The 17,405-nt window shown below is 38.7% G+C and overlaps 1 protein-coding gene across 5 annotated transcripts in view; it reads left to right on the top strand.

The window, feature by feature from the left end:
- CLTCL1 (clathrin heavy chain like 1) overlaps positions 1-17,405 on the top strand; it is a 137,229-nt gene that overhangs the window by 24,360 nt on the left and 95,464 nt on the right. For 4 of the 5 annotated variants that reach the window (XM_079151974.1, XM_079151970.1, XM_079151971.1 and 1 more), the window contains exon 2: positions 14,553-14,760. The exons of the other annotated variant lie outside the window; for it this stretch is intronic. In XM_079151974.1, coding sequence (XP_079008100.1) covers positions 14,553-14,760 — 208 coding nt within the window. The remainder of the gene's footprint in view (positions 1-14,552; positions 14,761-17,405) is intronic. 5 annotated transcript variants of the gene reach the window in all.

Here is a 17,405-nt window from a genome sequence, read left to right as displayed (position 1 = left end):
AATGACATTTATTGATTTCCAGATGTTGAACCTTGCATCCCTGGGATAAAACCCACATGATCGTGGTGCACTATCTTTTTAATATATTTTTGTATGCGATTTGCTAAAATTTTATTGAGAATTTTTGTGTCGATGTTCATTAAGGATATTGGTCTGAAATTTTCTTTCCTCGATGTGTCTCTGTCTGGTTTAGGTATCAGGGTGATGTTGGCTTCATAGAATGAGTTTGGGAGGGTTCCCTCCTCTTCTATTTCATGGAATACTTTGAGGAGTATTGGAATGAGCTCTTCTTTAAAGGTTTTATAGAACTCGGCTGAGAACCCTTCTGGTCCGGGACTTTTCTTTGTTGGTAGGCTTTTGATGACCTCTTCTATTTCATTGCTGGAAATTGATTTATTTAAGTTGTGTATGTCCTCCTCGCTCAGTTTAGGTAATTCATATGTCTCTAGAAACTTGTTGATGTCTTCGAGGTTTTCTCTTTTGTTGGAGTATAGATTTTCAAAATAGCTTCTAATTATGTTTTGTATTTCACTCGTATCTATTGTGATATTTCCTTGTCCATTCTGAATTTTAGTAATTTGAGTTTTCTCCCTCTTTGTCTTTGTTAGTGTGGCTAAGGGTTTACCAATTTTGTTTATTTTTTCAAAGAACCAACTATTTATTTTGTTAATTTTTCCGATTGTTTCTTTTGTTTCAATTTCGTTGATTTCGGCTCTGATTTTAACTGTTTCCTGTCTTCTACTACTTTTGGTGTTGTTCTGCTCTTCTTTTTCTAGGGCTTTGAGCTGTAGTGTTAAGTCGTTTATTTGTTGATTTCTACTTCTTTTGTTGAATGTGCCCCATGAAATAAATCTTCCTCTAAGTACTGCTTTCATAGTGTCCCAGAGATTTAGATATGATGTGTCTTTGTTCTCGTTTACTTCTAAGAATTTTTTTATTTCCCTCCTGATGTCTTCTGTTATCCATTCATCATATAATTGTGAATTATTTAATCTCCAGGTATTGGAGAAGTTTGTTTTTTATTCTGTCATTTATTAGTAATTTCAATCCATTATGATCTGATAGAGTACAAGGTAGTATCTCTATCTTCTTGTATTTGCTAACAGTAGCTTTGTGGCATAAAACATGGTCTATTTTAGAGAAGGATCCATGTGCTGCTGAGAAGAAAGTGTATTCATTCTTTGTTGGATGGTATATTCTATATAAGTCGGTTAAGTCTAAATTGTTGATTATGTTATTAAGATCTATGGTTTCTTTATTCAATTTTTGTTTGGAAGATCTGTCCAGCGGTGAGAGAGGTGTGCTAAAATCACCTAGTATTATTGTGTTGTGGTCTATTTGATTTCTGGAATTGAGAAGGATTTGTTTGACGTACATGGATGAGCCAATGTTCGGGCATAGATATTTATGATTGTTATGTCTTGCTGATTTATGCTTCCCTTAAGCAGTATGTAATGTCCTTCTTTATCCCTTCTGACTAGTTTTGGCTTGAAGTCCACACTATCTGATATGAGGATGGATACTCCAGCTTTTTTGCTGTGTCCGTGTGCATGGTATGTTTTTTCCCATCCTTTCACCTTTAGTCTATGGGTATCTCTTTCTATGAGATGAGTCTCTTGCAGGCAGCATATTGTTGGATTTTTCTTTTTAATCCAATCTTCTAGTCTATGTCTTTTGATTGATGAGTTCAGGCCATTAACATTCAGGGTTATTATTGTGATATGATTTGTATTCCCAGTCATTTGACTCATTTTTGTTTTTTGACATGATTTGGTTTCTCCTTTATTTGGCTATTCCTTCAGGCTAGTTCCTCCCGTTGCTGATTTGCATCATTGTTTTTCATCTCTTCCTCATGGAATATTTTGCTGAGAATGTTCTGTAATGCTGGCTTTCTTTTTGTAAATTCCTTTAGCTTTTGTTTATCATGTAAGGATCTTATTTCATCGTCAAATCTGAAAGTAAGTTTTGCTGGGTATAAGATTCTTGGTTGGCATCCGTTTTCTTTCAGGGCTTGGTAAATGTTGTCCAGGCCCTTCTAGCTTTTAGGGTCTGGATTGAAAAATCTGCTGATATTCTTATTGGTTTCCCCCTGAATGTAATTTGATTCTTTTCTCTCACGGCCTTTAAAATTCTGTCTTTATTTTGTATGTTAGGTATTTTCATTATAATGTGCCTTGGTGTGGGTCTGTTGTAATTTTGTATATTTGGAGTCCTATAAGCCTCTTGTACTTGGTTTTCCATTTCATTCTTCAGATTTGGGAAATTTTCTGATATTATTTCATTGAATAGATTGTTCATTCCTTTGGTTTGTTTCTCTGTGCCTTCCTCAATCCCAATAATTCTTAAATTTGGCCTTTTCATGATATCCCATAATTCTTGTAGATTCTGTTCATGATTTCTAACCATCTTCTCTGTTTGTTCAACTTTGTTTTCAAGATTAAATATTTTGTCTTCAATGTCTGAGGTTCTGTCTTCCAGGTGTTCTATCCTATTGGTTATGCTTTCTATGGAGTTTTTAACTTGGTTTATTGTTTCCTTCATTTCAAGGATTTCTCTTTGTTTTTTTTTTTTCAGTATCTCTAACTCTTTATTGAAATGATCTTTTGCTGCCCACATTTGCTCTTTTAACTATTGATTGGTGCGATCATTTAATGCCTGCATTTGCTCTTTCATCTCCTCCTTCAATGCCTGCATTTACTCTTTCATCTCCTCGTTTGCTTCCCTGAATGTTTTAATTATGTACATTCTGAACTCCCTTTCTGACATTTCTTCTGCTGTGCTGTCATTGGGTTTTATTGATATAGTATCTAGGTTTGTTTGGGACATTTTCTTCCCTTGTTTTCTCATATTGGTCAGATGTCAGTGGGACTCTGTGATATTGCAGATTTCCTCTATTGGCTTATCGTGTCCCTGTAGCTTTCCAGTTTATCACCTCCCAGCCTTCAGTAACCTGAAGTCTTGGAGGAACTTGATAATGCAGTGCTTCCGAAGAAAGCTGCCCCTAGCCCACTACTGGTTCCAGGGTTTGGAGCTGGCTCTGTGTGGAAAGGCACTCACTGGGGGGCCTGCTCCGAGAAGCTGGCCGTGTGGGAGGAGCCCACCGCTGGAGTGTGCAGGGATGCCTGGGGAAGACTCTACCTGCCCTGCCCTACTCTGATAAGCCGCCCGAATCCGGGCCTGCCTCCCGGGCCGAGCTTCACCGAGTGGGGGAGACTCACCCCGTGGCTCTATTTTAGTCCGAGTCTCTCAATGCCTCCCCTTCTTGAATCCTGGGTTCTGGAGCAACTGGAGATGCAGTCACAATCTAGTCCGCCATCTTGGATCGCCCCGTGGAAAAAGCCTGCAGCCAGAGGGGGCAGGGCCACCTAGGGAGGTCTCTGGCTGCCCTGCCCTGGTCCCAGAGGCTGTTTGCAGGTCGAAGCTCTCCGCTGGCTTGGGGACTTGTGGTTGGCTCTGTGTAGAAAGGCTCTCACTGGGCGGTCTGCTCCGAGAAGCTAGCCTAGAAAGGCGCTTCCTGCCGGAGGGAACCGGGCTGCTTGGGGAAGTCCCTGGCTGCCCTGTCCTGGTCCCTGAAGCAACCCGCGGGCCAGAGCTCGCTGTGCTGGTTCAGGGACTTGGAGCTGGTCCTGTGCAGAAAGGCACTCACTGAGGGGCCTGCTCTGAGAAGCTGGAGAAGTTGCCGCATGGAAGGAGCCTACCGCCGGAGTGCGCAGGGCTGCCTGGGGAAGACTCTAGCTGCCCTGCCCTACTCTAATATGCCACCTGAATCCGGGCCTGCCGCCCGGGCCGAACTTCACCGAGTGGGGGAGACTCGCCCCGTGGCTCTATTTTAGTCCGAGTCTCTAAATGCCTCCCCTTCTTGAATCCTGGGTTCTGGAGCGACTGGAGGTGCAGTCACCCTCTAGTCCACCATCTTGGATCGCCCCGTGGAAAAAGCCTCTTGCCCGAATTTTTAAAAGAATTTTTGCATCTATGTTCATCAGAGATATTGGTCTGACCTTTTCTTTCCTTGATGCATCTTTGTCTGGTTTTGGTGTCAGAGTGATACGAGCTTCATAGAATGAGTTTGAAAGGGTTCCCTCCTCTTCTATTTCATGGAATACTTTGAGGGGTATTCATGTAAGTTCTTCTTTGTAGGTCTTGTAGAACTCAGCTGAGAATTCATCTCATCCCAGACTTTTCTTGGTTGGTACGCTTTTGATGACTTCTTCTATTTCATTGCTTGAAATTGATATGTTTAAATTGTGTATGTCCTCCTGATTCAGTTTGGGTGGATCATGGATCTCTAGATATTTGCTGATGTCTTCGAGATTTTCTATTTTGTTGGAGTATAGATTTTCAAAGTAGTTTCTAATTACATATTTCAATGGTGCCTGTTGTAATATTTCCTTTACATCACAAATTTTAGTAATTTGAGTTTTCTCTCTCCTTCTCTTCATTAGTGTGGCTAAGGGTTTATCTATTTTGCTGACTTTTTCAAAAATCAGCTTTTAGTTTTGTCAATTTTTGGAATTGTTTCTTTTGTTTCAGTTTCATTGATTTCAGCTCTGACTTTAATTATTTGCTGTCTTCTCCTACTTTTGGTGTTCTGTTCTTCTCTTTCTAGGACTTTGAGATGTAATGTTATTTTACATTACATCTTACATTTTACGTTTATTTGTTGACACTTTATTCTTTTATTGAAAATGCTCCATGCAATGAATTTTTTAAAATTTATTTTTATTGTAAACAAATGGGATACATCTTGATTCTCTGTTTGTACATGAAGTAGAGGCATACCATTTGTATATTCATACATTTACATAGGGTAATAGTTTTTGACTCATTCTGTTTTTTTCCCTTCCTCCCCACCCCTATTTTCCCTCTATACAATCCCTCCTTCCTCCATTCTTGCCCCACCCCCACCCCCCATTATGTGTCATCATCTGCTTACAGCAAGATCATTTGTCCTTTTTTTTTTTTTTTTTTTTTTTTTTTTTTTTGCGGTGCTAGGGATTGAATCCAGGACCTTGTGCTTGTGAGGCGAGTACTCTATCAACTGAGATATCTCCCCAGCCCTTGTCCTTTGGTTTTTTTCAGATTAACTTATCTCACTTAGCATGATATTCTCCAGTTTCATCCATTTGCCTGCAAATGCCATAATTTTACTATTCTTTATACCTGAGTAATATTCCATTGTATATATATATACCACAGTTTCTTTATCCATTCATCAATTGAAGGACATCTAGGTTGGTTCCACAATCTGGCTATTGTGAATTGAGCAGCTATGAATATTGTTGTGGCTGTATCTCTGTAGTATGCTGATTTTCAGTCCTTTGGGTATAGGCCAAGGAATGGGATAGCTGGGTCAAATGGTGGTTCCATTCCAAGTTTTCTAAGGAATCTCCACACTGCTTTCCAGAGTGGCTGCACTAATTTGCAGCTCTACCAGCAATGTATGAGTGTGCCTTTTTCCCCACATCCTCTCCAACACCTACTGTTGCTTGTATTCTTGATAATCACCATTCTAATTGGGGTGAGATGGAACCTTACGATAGTTTTGATTTGCATTTCTCTTATTACTAGAGATGTGGAACATTTTTTCAAGTATTTGTTGATTGCGTGAAGATCTTCTTCTGTGAAGTATCTGTTCATTTCCTTATCCCATTTGTTGATTGGGTTATTTGTATTCTTGGTGTAGAGTTTTTTGATCTTTATATATTCTGGAAATTAGTGTTCTATCTGAAGTATGAGTGGCAAAGATTTTCTCCCACTCTATAGGCTCTCTCTTCACATTGCTGATAGTTTCCTTTGCTGAGAGAAAGCTTTTAGTTTGAATCTATTCCAGTTATTGATTCTTGCTTTTATTTCTTGTGCTATGGGAATCCTGTTAGGAAGTGTGATCCTAAGCCTACAAGTTGAAGATTTGGACCTACTTTTTCTTCTATAAGATGAAGGATCTCTGGTCTGATTTCAAGGTTCCTGATCCACTTTGAGTTGAGTTTTGTGCAGGATGAGAGATAGAGGTTTAGTTTCATTCTGTTGCATGGATTTCCAGTTTTCCCAGCACCATTTGTTGAAGAAGCTGTCTTTTCTCCATCGCATATTTTTGGCACCTTTGTCTAGCGTGAGGAAATTGTATTTATTTGGATTTGTGCCCATGTCCTCTATTCTGTACCATTGATCTACCTGTCTGTTTTGGTGCCAATACCATGCTGTTTTTGTTACTATTGCTTTCTAGTATAGTTGAAGTTCTGGTGTTGCGATACCCTGGCTTCACTCTTCCTGCTAAGGATTGCTTTAGCTATTCTGGGTTTCTTATTCTTCCAGATGAATTTCATGATTGCTTGCTCTATTTCTGTGAAGTACGTCATTGGGATTTTAATTGGAATTGCATTGAATCTGTATAGCACTTTTGGTATTATGGCCATTTTGACAATATTAATTCTGTCTATCCAAGAACATGGGAGATCTTTCCATCTTCTAAGGTTTTCTTTAATTTCTTTCTTTAGTGTTCTGTAGTTCTCATTGTAGAGGTCTTTACCTCTTTTGTGAGATTGATTCCCAAGTATTTTATTTTTTCAAAGCTATTGTGAATGGGGTAGTTTTCCTAACTTCTCTTTCTGAGGATTCATCACTTATGTATAAAAATGCATTAGATCTATGAGCATTGATTTTATATCCTGCTACTTTACTGAATTCACTTATGAGTTCTAAAAGTTTCTGGTGGATTTCCTGGTTCCTCTAAATGTATAATCATGTCATCAGCAAATAGGGATAGTTTGAATTCTTCTTTTCCTATTCGTATCCCTTTAATTTCTTTGGTCTAATTGCTCTGGCTAGAGTTTGAAGGACAATGTTGAATAGAAGTGGTGAAAGAGGGCATCCCTGCCTTGTTCCAGTTTTTAGGGGGAATGCTTTCAGTTTTTCACCATTTAGAATGATATTTGCCATTTAGAATGATATTTTCCTGCTATTCCTATTTTTTCTAGTGTTTTGAGCATGAAGGGATGCTGTATTTTAACAAATGCTTTTCTGCATCTATCAAAATAATCATGTGACTCTTGACTTTAAGTCTGTTGATATGGTGAATGACATTTATTGATTTCCGGATGTTGAACCAACCTTGCATCCCTGGGATAAAACCCATTGATCGTGGTGCACTGTCTTTTTAATATATTTTTGTATGCGATTTGCTAAAATTTTGTTGAGAATTTTTGTATCAATGTTCATTAAGGATATTGATCTGAAATTTTCTTTCCTCGAAATGTCTCTGTCTAGTTTAGGTATCAGGGTGATATTGGCTTCATAGAATGAGTTTGGAAGGGTTTCCCCCTCTTCTATTTCATAAAATATTTTGAGAAGTGTTGGAATGAGGTCTTCTTTAAAGGTTTTGTAGAACTCAGCTGAGAACCCATCTGGTCCCGGACTTTTCTTTGTTGGTAGGTTTTTGATGATTTCTTCTATTTCATTACTTGAAATTGATCTATTTAAATTGTGTATGTCCTCCTGGTTCAGTTTAGGTAATTCACATGTCTCTAGAAACCTGTTGATGTCTTCGAGATTTTTCTTTCTTTTTGGAGTATAGATTTTCAAAATAGCTTCTAATTATGTTTTGTATTTCAATAGTGTCTGTTGTGATATTTCCTTGTTCATTCTGAATTTTAGTAATTTGAGTTTTCTCTCTCCTCTTTGTTAGTGTGGCTAAGGGTTATCAATTTTGTTTATTTTTTTCAAAGAACCAACTATTTATTTTGTCAATTTTTTCGATTGTTTCTTTTGTTTCAGTTTCATTGATTTCAGCTCTGGTTTTAACTATTTGCTGTCTTCTACTCCTTTTATTTTCCTCTGTTCTTCTTTTTCTGCGGCTTTGAACTGTAGTGTTAGGTCATTTATTTGTTGATTTTTTTCTTCTTTTATTGGATCACTCCATGAAATAAATTTTCCTCTATGTACTGCTTTCATAGTGTCCCAGAGATTTTGATATGATGTATCTTTGTTCTCATTTACCTCTAAGAATTTTTTTATCCCCCCCCGATGTCTTCTGTTATCCATTCATCATTCAATAGCATATTATTTAATCTCCAGGTGTTGGAGTCGTTTGTTTTTTATTCTGTCATTTATTTCTAATTTCAATCCATTATGATCTGATAAAATACAAGGTAGTATCTCTGTCTTCTTGTATTTGCTAACAGTAGCTTTGTGGCATAAAATATCTATTTTAGAGAAGGATCCATGTGCTGCTGAGAAGAAAGTATATTCACTCTTTGTTGGATGGTATATTCTATATATGTCCGTTAGGTCTAAAGTATTATTTGTGTTATTGAGATCTATGTGCTTTTTTTTTTGTTTGTTTGTTTGTTTGTTTGTTAACTTTTTGTTTGGAATAGCTGTCCAGTGGTGAGAGATATATGTTAAAGTCACCTAGTATTATTGTGTTGTGGTCTATTTGATTCCTGAAATTGAGAAGGATTTGTTTGGATGAGCCACTGTTTGGGGCATAGATATTTATGATTGTTATGTCTTGCTGATTTATGCTTCCCTTAAGCAGTATGAAATATCCTTCTTTATCCCTTCTAACTTTGGCTTGAAGTCCACATTATCTGATATGAGGATGGATACTCTGGCTTTTTGCTGAGTACATGTGCATGGTATGTTTTTTCCCATCCTTTCACCTTTAGTCTGTGGGTATCTCTTTCTATGAGATGAGTCTCTTGCAGGCAGCGTATTGTTGGATTTTTCTTTTTAATCCATTCTTCCAGTCTATGTCTTTTGATTGATGAGTTCAGACCATTAACATTCAGGGTTATTATTGTGATATGATTTGTATTCCCAGTCATTTGGCTCTTTTTTGTTTTTTGACATGACTTGGTTTCTCCTTTTTTTATCCTTTTAGGATAGTTCATCCTTTTGCTAATTTACATGATTGTTTTTCATCTCTTCCTCATGGAATATTTTGCTGAGAATGTCTGTAGTGCTGGCTTTCTTTTTGTAAATTCTTTTAACTTTTGTTTATCATGGAAGGATTTTATTTCATTGTCAAATGTGAAGGTAAGTTTTGCTGGGTATGAGATTCTTGGTTGGCATCCGTTTTCTTTCAGAGCTTGAAAAATGTTTTCCAGGCCCTTCTAGCTTTTAGGGTCTGGTTGAAAAACTCCTGATATCTGTATTGGTTTCCCCCTGAATGTAATTTGATTTTTTTCTCTAGCAACCTTTAAAATTCTGTCTTTATTTTGTATGTTAGGTATTTTCATTATAATGTGCCTTGGTGTGGGTTTGTTGTAATTTTGTATATTTGGAGTTCTATCAGCCTCTTGTACTTGTTTTTCCATTTCATTCTTCGGATTTGGGAAATTTAGTGATATTATTTCATTGAATAGATTGTTCATTCCTTTGGTTTGTTTCTCTGTGCCTTCTTCAATCCCAGTAATTCTTAAATTTGGCCTTTTCATGATATTCCATAATTTTATAGATTCTGTTTATGATTTCTTACCATCTTCTCTGTTTGTTCAACTTTGTTTTCAAGATTAAATATTTTGTCTTCAATGTCTGAGGTTTTGTCTTCCAGGTGTTCTATCCAATTGATTATTCTTTCTATGGAGTTTTTAATTTGGTTTATTGTTTCCTTCATTTCAAGGATTTCTGTTTGGTTTTTTTTTTTTTTTTCAGTATCTGTTAACTCTTTATTGAAATGATCTTTTGCTGCCCACATTTGCTCTTTTAACTATTGATTGGTGCGATTATTCAAAGCCTGCATTTTCTCGTTCATCTCATTGTTTGCTTCTCTGATCATTTTAATTATGTACATTCTGATCTCCCTTTCTGACATTTCTTCTGCCATGTTGTCATTGGATTTTATTGATGTAGCATCCAGGTTTGTTTGGGACATTTTCTTCCCTTGTTTTCTCATATTGCTGATGTATCTACCCCTCTAGTAGTGAAACTCTTAAGATATTGCAGATTTCCTCTGTTGACTTATAGTGTCCCTCTAGATTTCCAATAACTCATCTCCTAGCCTTCAGTAGTCTGAAGTCTTGGAGGAACTTGATAATGCAGTGCTCTAAGGAAGCTGCCCCTCTAGGGGTGGTGGCCTTCAGGTGGGGTATAGTCCCTGCTAGTGGGCAGAGGCACCTCCACTTGTTGACTGATGGTCAGTTAAAGGGGTCTAGACTGCAGGCTAGGGCATGGCTGGTCTGGGCCTGTGTCTCTGGTTCTACCACCCTGGTGGGAAAGCTTCACCCGGTGGGGAAGACTCACCCGGTGGGGAAGTCTCGCTGGGCAGCTCTCCTCCGAGAAGTTCCCTTCGGTTAAAACTACCTCCAGGTGTGGGCAGCCCTCCTCTGCCATGTTCCCAGGGGTCCGAACCTACACCTGGGCCAAGGAGCTTCACCCCATGCCAAAGCATCTCCCTAGGCGGCCCTCCTCAGAGAAGCTGCCTGCGATCCAGTCCTGTCACCCAGGCCTGGGACCCTTGCCCTGCACCAAAGCCTCTCACTGGGTGGCCCTCGTCTACATTCCTCTCGGTTGTCCAAGGTTCACCACTCTAGCAGGGGAGTCTCACTGGGCAACTCCATGAAGTTCCCTGCGTTCTGGTACTACTGCCCTATTTGGGGAGCCTTCCCCAGTGGGAAAGACTCACCCGGCAGCTCTGAGTTGGTTCCAAGTCTCTTAATACCTCCTCTCTTCTTGAATCCTGAATCCTGGAGTGACATGAAATGCAGTCCACCATCTAGTCCACCATCTTGAAACCTCCTGTACTGGCTTCTAAAGTGTTAGTAAATCGTAGTTGCAGTGTGGGCACCCACTGGGTGTGGGCACTGAGTTTGCACAGGGCATGGGTAGGCCAGGGGTCCTGAAGGTGGGGCACAGTCAGTTGGGCTGGGGGTCTTTCAGGTCCTGGCTGTTGTCCCAAAATGGCGACAGCCACCTGCAACCAAACCTGTGGGTATTGTGACAATGGACTTCCAGGCAACAGCAGACAGCAGGCGATCTGCTGAGGGTCTGTGGGTGGTCTGCAGGCTAATGGGTGGACAATCAGCAGGTGGACTTAAAGCGATGGGTGATGGGTAGGTGAAAGGCAGGTGATGGGCAAGCAAGAGGCAGGCAAATGGGCAAATGGCGGATGATAGGCAGCAGTCAGTGAACAATCTATACTCAAAAAGTAGGTGATATGCTGGCAGATGGCGGGTGATCAAAGTGGATGAATTGGGTAAACAGCAGGGGATCAATGAGCAGCAAAGACTGCCTCACAGAGAAACAGATTTTCCTGTGCTTGAATCCCAAGTTGTGGAGTGGCAAGGAATGCAGCCTCCATCTATCCCCCATCTTGGATCTCCCCCTGTAACTCTCTTGGTCCACCCTCTTTATTTCATAACAGTGATCTCAACTAACAATAATGATCTGTTCATTTTCTGTACTAGAAGGTGAGCTAGAACAGAATCTTGTCTGCCGTAATATCCACTGTATTCCTAAAACCTGGCTGAATTCATTTTGTGATGCTAAAACAAACTACCACAGAATGGGTAGTTTATTTATATTTATTTACTTATTTATTCATTTATTTATTTACTGGGGATTGAACCCAGGGGTGCTTAACCACTGATCCACATCCACAGCCATTTTTTATATTTTATTTAAAGGCCGGGTCTCGCTGAGTTGCTTAGGGCCTTGCTAAGTTTTTGAGGCTGGCTTTGAATTCATGATTCTCCTACCTCAGCCTCCTGAACTGCTGGGATTATAGGCATGCACACCTGCATCTATCAGACTGGGTAAATTATGAAAAACAGAAACTTATTTCCTGACAGTTCTTGAGGATGGAAAGTTGAAGATCCAGTTGCTGTTATCTGGTGAGGTCCTCTTGCTCTTTCATCCCAGGGCCAAAGTTAGAAGAACACAGGCAGATGGAGGAGAGCTGTGAGAGAGAAATGAATGAAAAGCAAGGGGAGTGAGGATTCCTGTATATCCTACACTGCAATAACAGTATTAATCCATTCATTATGACAGAGCCCTCATCGCCTAATCATCTCTTAGAGATCCCTTTCAAATAAATAGATAGATGTAAGCAAAGTATTTCCTTGAGTTCTGTGAGCCACTTGAACAAAGTTATTGAACCAAAGGATAAGTGATGTAAACCTGACTTATGAGAAGTACAGAAGTATAGGTCACATCCTGGGGCTTATGATTGACATCTGAAGAGGTGGCAATTTTGTGGTATCAAACCCTCAACATAGGATTTGAGGCTATACCAAGGTGAAGAGTATCAGAATAAAGTTATATTATAGGATACCCAGTTGGTGTGCACAGCAGAATTGCTTGGTATTGCTTGTTGTTGGCAAGAAACCTCTACACATGTTGTATCAGAAGTGTGTTGAATGGCATGTGAGAGTAGGAAGAATACTTGTTTTTTTTTTTTCCTGTCCTAAATAAGCACCTGTGAGCACTGCCCATTGTTCACATTATTTTCTTTACCTGTACCTAGTATGTGAAGTTTTTCTTTTAAGTAATGGCAATATCAGTGAGTAATTTGTTTTTTAAAATTGATTCCACAATTATAAAGTAATGTTTTGGTGGTTATTATTATATGTGACTTTGTTCTGGATTCTCTTGGGAGCAAAATCATCACTTAACCTTTTTTATATAAAAATGAAATATGAATTTCAAACAACTCAGTATTATGGGTCAAAGCACAGACTTTTTTCTATCTGGCTTCACCATTAATCATCTTTGTGACTTTGGAAAGATTTCTTTTTCTCCCCCCTTAATTCTTTCTTCTTTTCCTTCATTCTTTCCTTTTTTTCCCCAAGGATCAAACCTAAGGCTTGTGCATGCTAGGCAGGCACTTTGCCACTGAGCCATATCCCCAACTCCTGGAATGATTTCTTTTATATATATATATATTTTTTTTGTTTTTGTTTTTGTTTTTTTTAGTTGTCAATGGATCTTTTAATTTATTTATTTATATGTGGTACTGAGTATTGAATTCAGGGCCTCACACATGCCAGGCAAGTGCTCTACTACTGAGCCACGACTCTAGCCCCTGGAAAGCCTTGATTAGTGGGAAGATCAGATGAGGTGACCTTTTGTTCTGCAGCCTGCTCGACTCAGTAGCTAGAATATCCAGTATGTGCTAGTCTATGCTACAAAGGCAACAAAAAATTGGATAGCATCCCTGCTTTTGAGGTGTTCATGTCTATAACAAAGAAAAAAGTGATAGAATGAAAGATTATACCAACAGTACGAACAATCCCATTTGTGCTCCTTCCAAAAGGTGGTGGATATTTTTAAACAAGGAGTTCATTATCTTTGTTGTAGCATAAACTTATACAAGGTTACACAAGGGAACAAATGTTTAAGAGTCAAAACGATAGCAGTAGGGTGAGATTGAACTGAACAATATTTTTAAATAAAAGGAGATCTGAAGATGTTGCTCAGGATGCCATGGGTTCAATCCCCAGCTGCAGAAGAAAACACAAACAAAAGCCCATCACAATGGCATGTGCTTGTAGTCTCAGTTACTGGGGAGGCTGACTCAGGAGAATCACTTGAGCCTAGAATTTTCAGACTAGCTTTGGCAACAGCAAGATTCCCATTTCAAATAATAAAAAAAAGTGAAAATAAAGGTACCTTGTTGAGACAGGGGAATTTATAGAAATAGGTGTGGTTCTTAATAGATTCTTTATGTATACTTTAAAAAAATATTTTTAGTTGTAGATGAACACTGTACCTTTATTTTATTTAATTTTATGTGGTTCTGAGGATCAAATCCAGTGCCTCACATGTGCAAGGCAAGCCCTCACCACTAAGCCACATGTATACTTTTAAATATGTGTTTTTCCAGGGAATTTCATTGTTGCAAATCCCATTAACAGGTCTTTATTTAATCCAGGTACTGTCATATGATGGCCTTTGGAGAAAGGTGCCTAGTTTTGGTTTTCACAAGTAAAAGCAATCTGTGTACCTTGGAAGATGTATTAAACTTGGTAAATTTTTAATGAACTTCACATTTGCCAAGTAGTATTCAAACTAAGTAGAAATTCATTTAAATCAGATTTAGACAGACTTAATGGCATCTAGGGAGGTGTTTTAGACAGACTCCTAACTAATTTTTCTTCTTACTTGCTTTTTGGAGAAACCAGTGTTTGTATCTTCTCTTTTCCTTTTTCTTTCCCTGAAGCTCCCAAAAGCTCTCCTCAGTGATGGAACTCTCTCTGCCTTCTCTGGTGGTGTTTTTTGTGGCCTTCCTTCAGCTCCTCTCTTTCTGTATCTCTCCTGGCAACCTTCATACTCCCTGGTGTTATCTTTATTCTTACACACACCTCATCACCCCTGCAGGTCTTAAGCCCCTTGAGAGTTAACTCAAGGGCTTCTGTTGACTTTTGGACTGTTTGTATTACAGTTGTAGAAAGTAAAACCTATGTTTGCCTTGAATATTTACCTAACATTAGTTTTTTTTCCACACTCTTGTATAAGTTTTCCTCTTCCTTCTGTTAGACTTCGCTAACCTTAGGCTAGAGATAATCTCTTTCAGAGAGGAAAAGCTTACTTTAATCAAATGCTTCTTTTCTGTTTAGCTCCAAAACCTAGGAATAAATCCAGCCAATATTGGATTTAGCACACTGACTATGGAATCTGACAAGTTCATATGTGTCCGAGAGAAAGTCGGGGAGCAGGCACATGTGGTTATTATTGACATGAATGACCCAATGGCCCCCATCAGACGTCCTATCACAGCAGAGAGTGCCATCATGAATCCAGCTTCTAAGGTGATAGCTCTGAAAGGTAAGCCAAGCAAATTTTTAGAAAAGAATTTTATTTCACTGTACCTACTTTCTTACCTTAAGTATTAGACAAGTGTCAGTAAACTCACAGTAAAGTGTCATCAGTAGTATTCAACCTGATTCCAAAAATTTTAGCAGAAACTATATCTAGTGTGCCTTTCTAAGAGGTCCATGAGAACCAGAGCTGCTCTGTAATGTCACCTACTGTGCCAGACATGCTGAGAGGGAATGAATGACTAGGACCCTGTCTTCACGGGTCTGGAAATCCACAGCAGTACCATGTGTGCTCATCAGGAGAACTCTCTGGTACCCTCATGCCAGGGCCTGCTACAGGGCTGGCTACTGTAGGCATTGTGAGAAACCAAAGACCTCCCTCTCTCATAAAACATACCAGGGAAAGGAGAGCTGATCATTAATAGAATTTCACTTCCTTGAACTCAGGGAACATTGGGTATTTGAAACTTCCTGGTTAATTTGAAAAATATAGAATCTTTTCACACTGCCTTGATTTGGAAATAAAGGGATTTTGTACAGAGTGGACTTGTTAATGTTTTATGTAAACTCATTTATCACTTACCTTGAAAAATAAAAACTATTTTTGTATCAAAAATTTGTGAATGAACTGGGGCTATAGCTCAGTGGCAGAGCACTTGCCTAGCACATGTGAGGCTCTGGGTTCGATCCCTAGCACCACATAAAAATAAACAAAGTCATTAAAAATGTTGTGAATGCCAAATATCAGCTTTGCCTCAGTTTCTATTTTATTGTAGAAATAGGGTCTACTTTATCATTTCAGTAGGTATAAGAACATCTGGAAGTTAGGACCTCTATTTAAAAAGAAATAACTGGGGCTGGGGTTGTGACTCAGTGGTAGAGCACCTGCCTAGCATGTGTGAGGCACTGGGTTAGATTCTCAGCACCACATAAATAAATAAATAAAGGTATTGTGTCCACCTAAAACTAAAAATTTTTGAAAAGAAAGAAAGAACTGAAGTTTTTGTATTCAAAAAGATCTTTATTATATTACCAACTCTACCTTTTTCCTTGAAGTCTTGTCAAAGTTGTTTTGTTTTGTTTTGTTTTTTGTTTTTAGAGGGTGTCTGGTTCTGGGTATTGAATCCAGGGTTGCTCAACCACAGAGGCACATCCCTAGGTCTTTTTATTTTTGATTTTGAGATAGGGTCTTGCTAAGTTGCTCAGGGTCTCACTAAATTGCTGAGACTGCCTTTGAACTTGTGATTCTCCTGCCTCAACCTCCCAAGTTGCTGGGATTACAGGTATACGCCACCATGCCTGGCTTTGTCAAAATATTTTTTTGAAGATGTAGTATAAGCAGTGTAAATTTTTAATTTTAATTGAAAAAGATATTTAATCTATGGACTCAATCTTATTTATCTTACTTTGTCGCTTAAGCCTTGGCTATTTTTATGGCATTCTCACCTTGTAATGTTGGGATGTTTTTCTGTATTTTATATAATTTTAATACTTCTGAGAGATCTTTATCTAGCATGTTGTTTGGTATTCACAGCAGGCATCAGAAGTGACCTGCCTTTTCCTGGTTCTCCAACACAGTTCTCTTTAATAATGTGCAATGTGTGTGTTTGTATGTTTGTGTTTGTATGTGTGTGTGAAAGTTACTATAGAGAATATAGTACTTAGATGATGCCATCCCCCTCCAGCCAAGACCATGAGCAACATACTTGCAGTTGAACAAGTTGGGTTCATACTGGTTGTAGAGTGAGAGAACACTGTACAAAACTAGGGTATATCTCAGTAAGAGGGTGTTAGCAAGAACCTTTTTTAGAATTTTGGCTTCAGCTGAATGATTTATAGGATGGTCTAAGGAAGCAGGGATTTGCTGTAGATTAGAGACTGTCAGAAAGTGGAGGTAATTTTCTGTGATTTGGCATCTCAAGAAATCTTATCTATGAGAAAGGGAAGACCAGAGTGAGGATAAAGCTTGTAATTGGTAGATACCCATCAACAGATGAATGGATAAAGAAATTGTGGTGTATGGACACAATAGAATATTACTCTGCCAAAAAGAAGAATAACAACTTTAGTTGCTGTAGTTACATTTGCTGTAGATGGATGGATCTGCAGACTATCTGCTAAGTGAAATAAGCCAGTACCCAAAACCAGAGATCAAATGTTCTCTCTGTTATGTGGATGTTAACCCACAACATGGAGGGGAGGGAAGAATAGAAGTTTAGTGGATTAGACAAAGGGGAAAAAAGGGGAGGATGTGGGGATAGGAATAGGAAAAACAGTGGAATGAATCTGACATAACTTTCCTATGTACATAAATGAATACACCACAGTACATCATATACATCTACAAGACTTGGATCCTAATTAGAATAAGATGTATTTATGCTTACACTAATATATGAAAAATAGGTTCTACTATAATATATACGACTACAAAAAACAATTTTTAAAAACTGTAATTGGTAAAGAAGCAGCGTGTCACTTGTTCTAGCTGTAAGAAGGGTGTTGTTAGTTTGAAGATTGCACATAACCTTGTTTTTGCCTGTTTAGACAAAATTCTAAAGGAGCCTTGCTTTGATATCTCCCTGTAATCTAGTCTTAGAGGATCCTTGTCTAAAGTTGGCATTCTATGAGATGGTTTCTGTCCAGCAGGAG

Source organism: Sciurus vulgaris (assembly GCF_902686455.1).
Source record: "Sciurus vulgaris genome assembly, chromosome: 8".
Lineage (NCBI taxonomy): Eukaryota > Metazoa > Chordata > Mammalia > Rodentia > Sciuridae > Sciurus > Sciurus vulgaris.
Note: the sequence above shows the minus strand (reverse complement) of the source record. Positions and strands in the feature narration are given on the sequence as shown.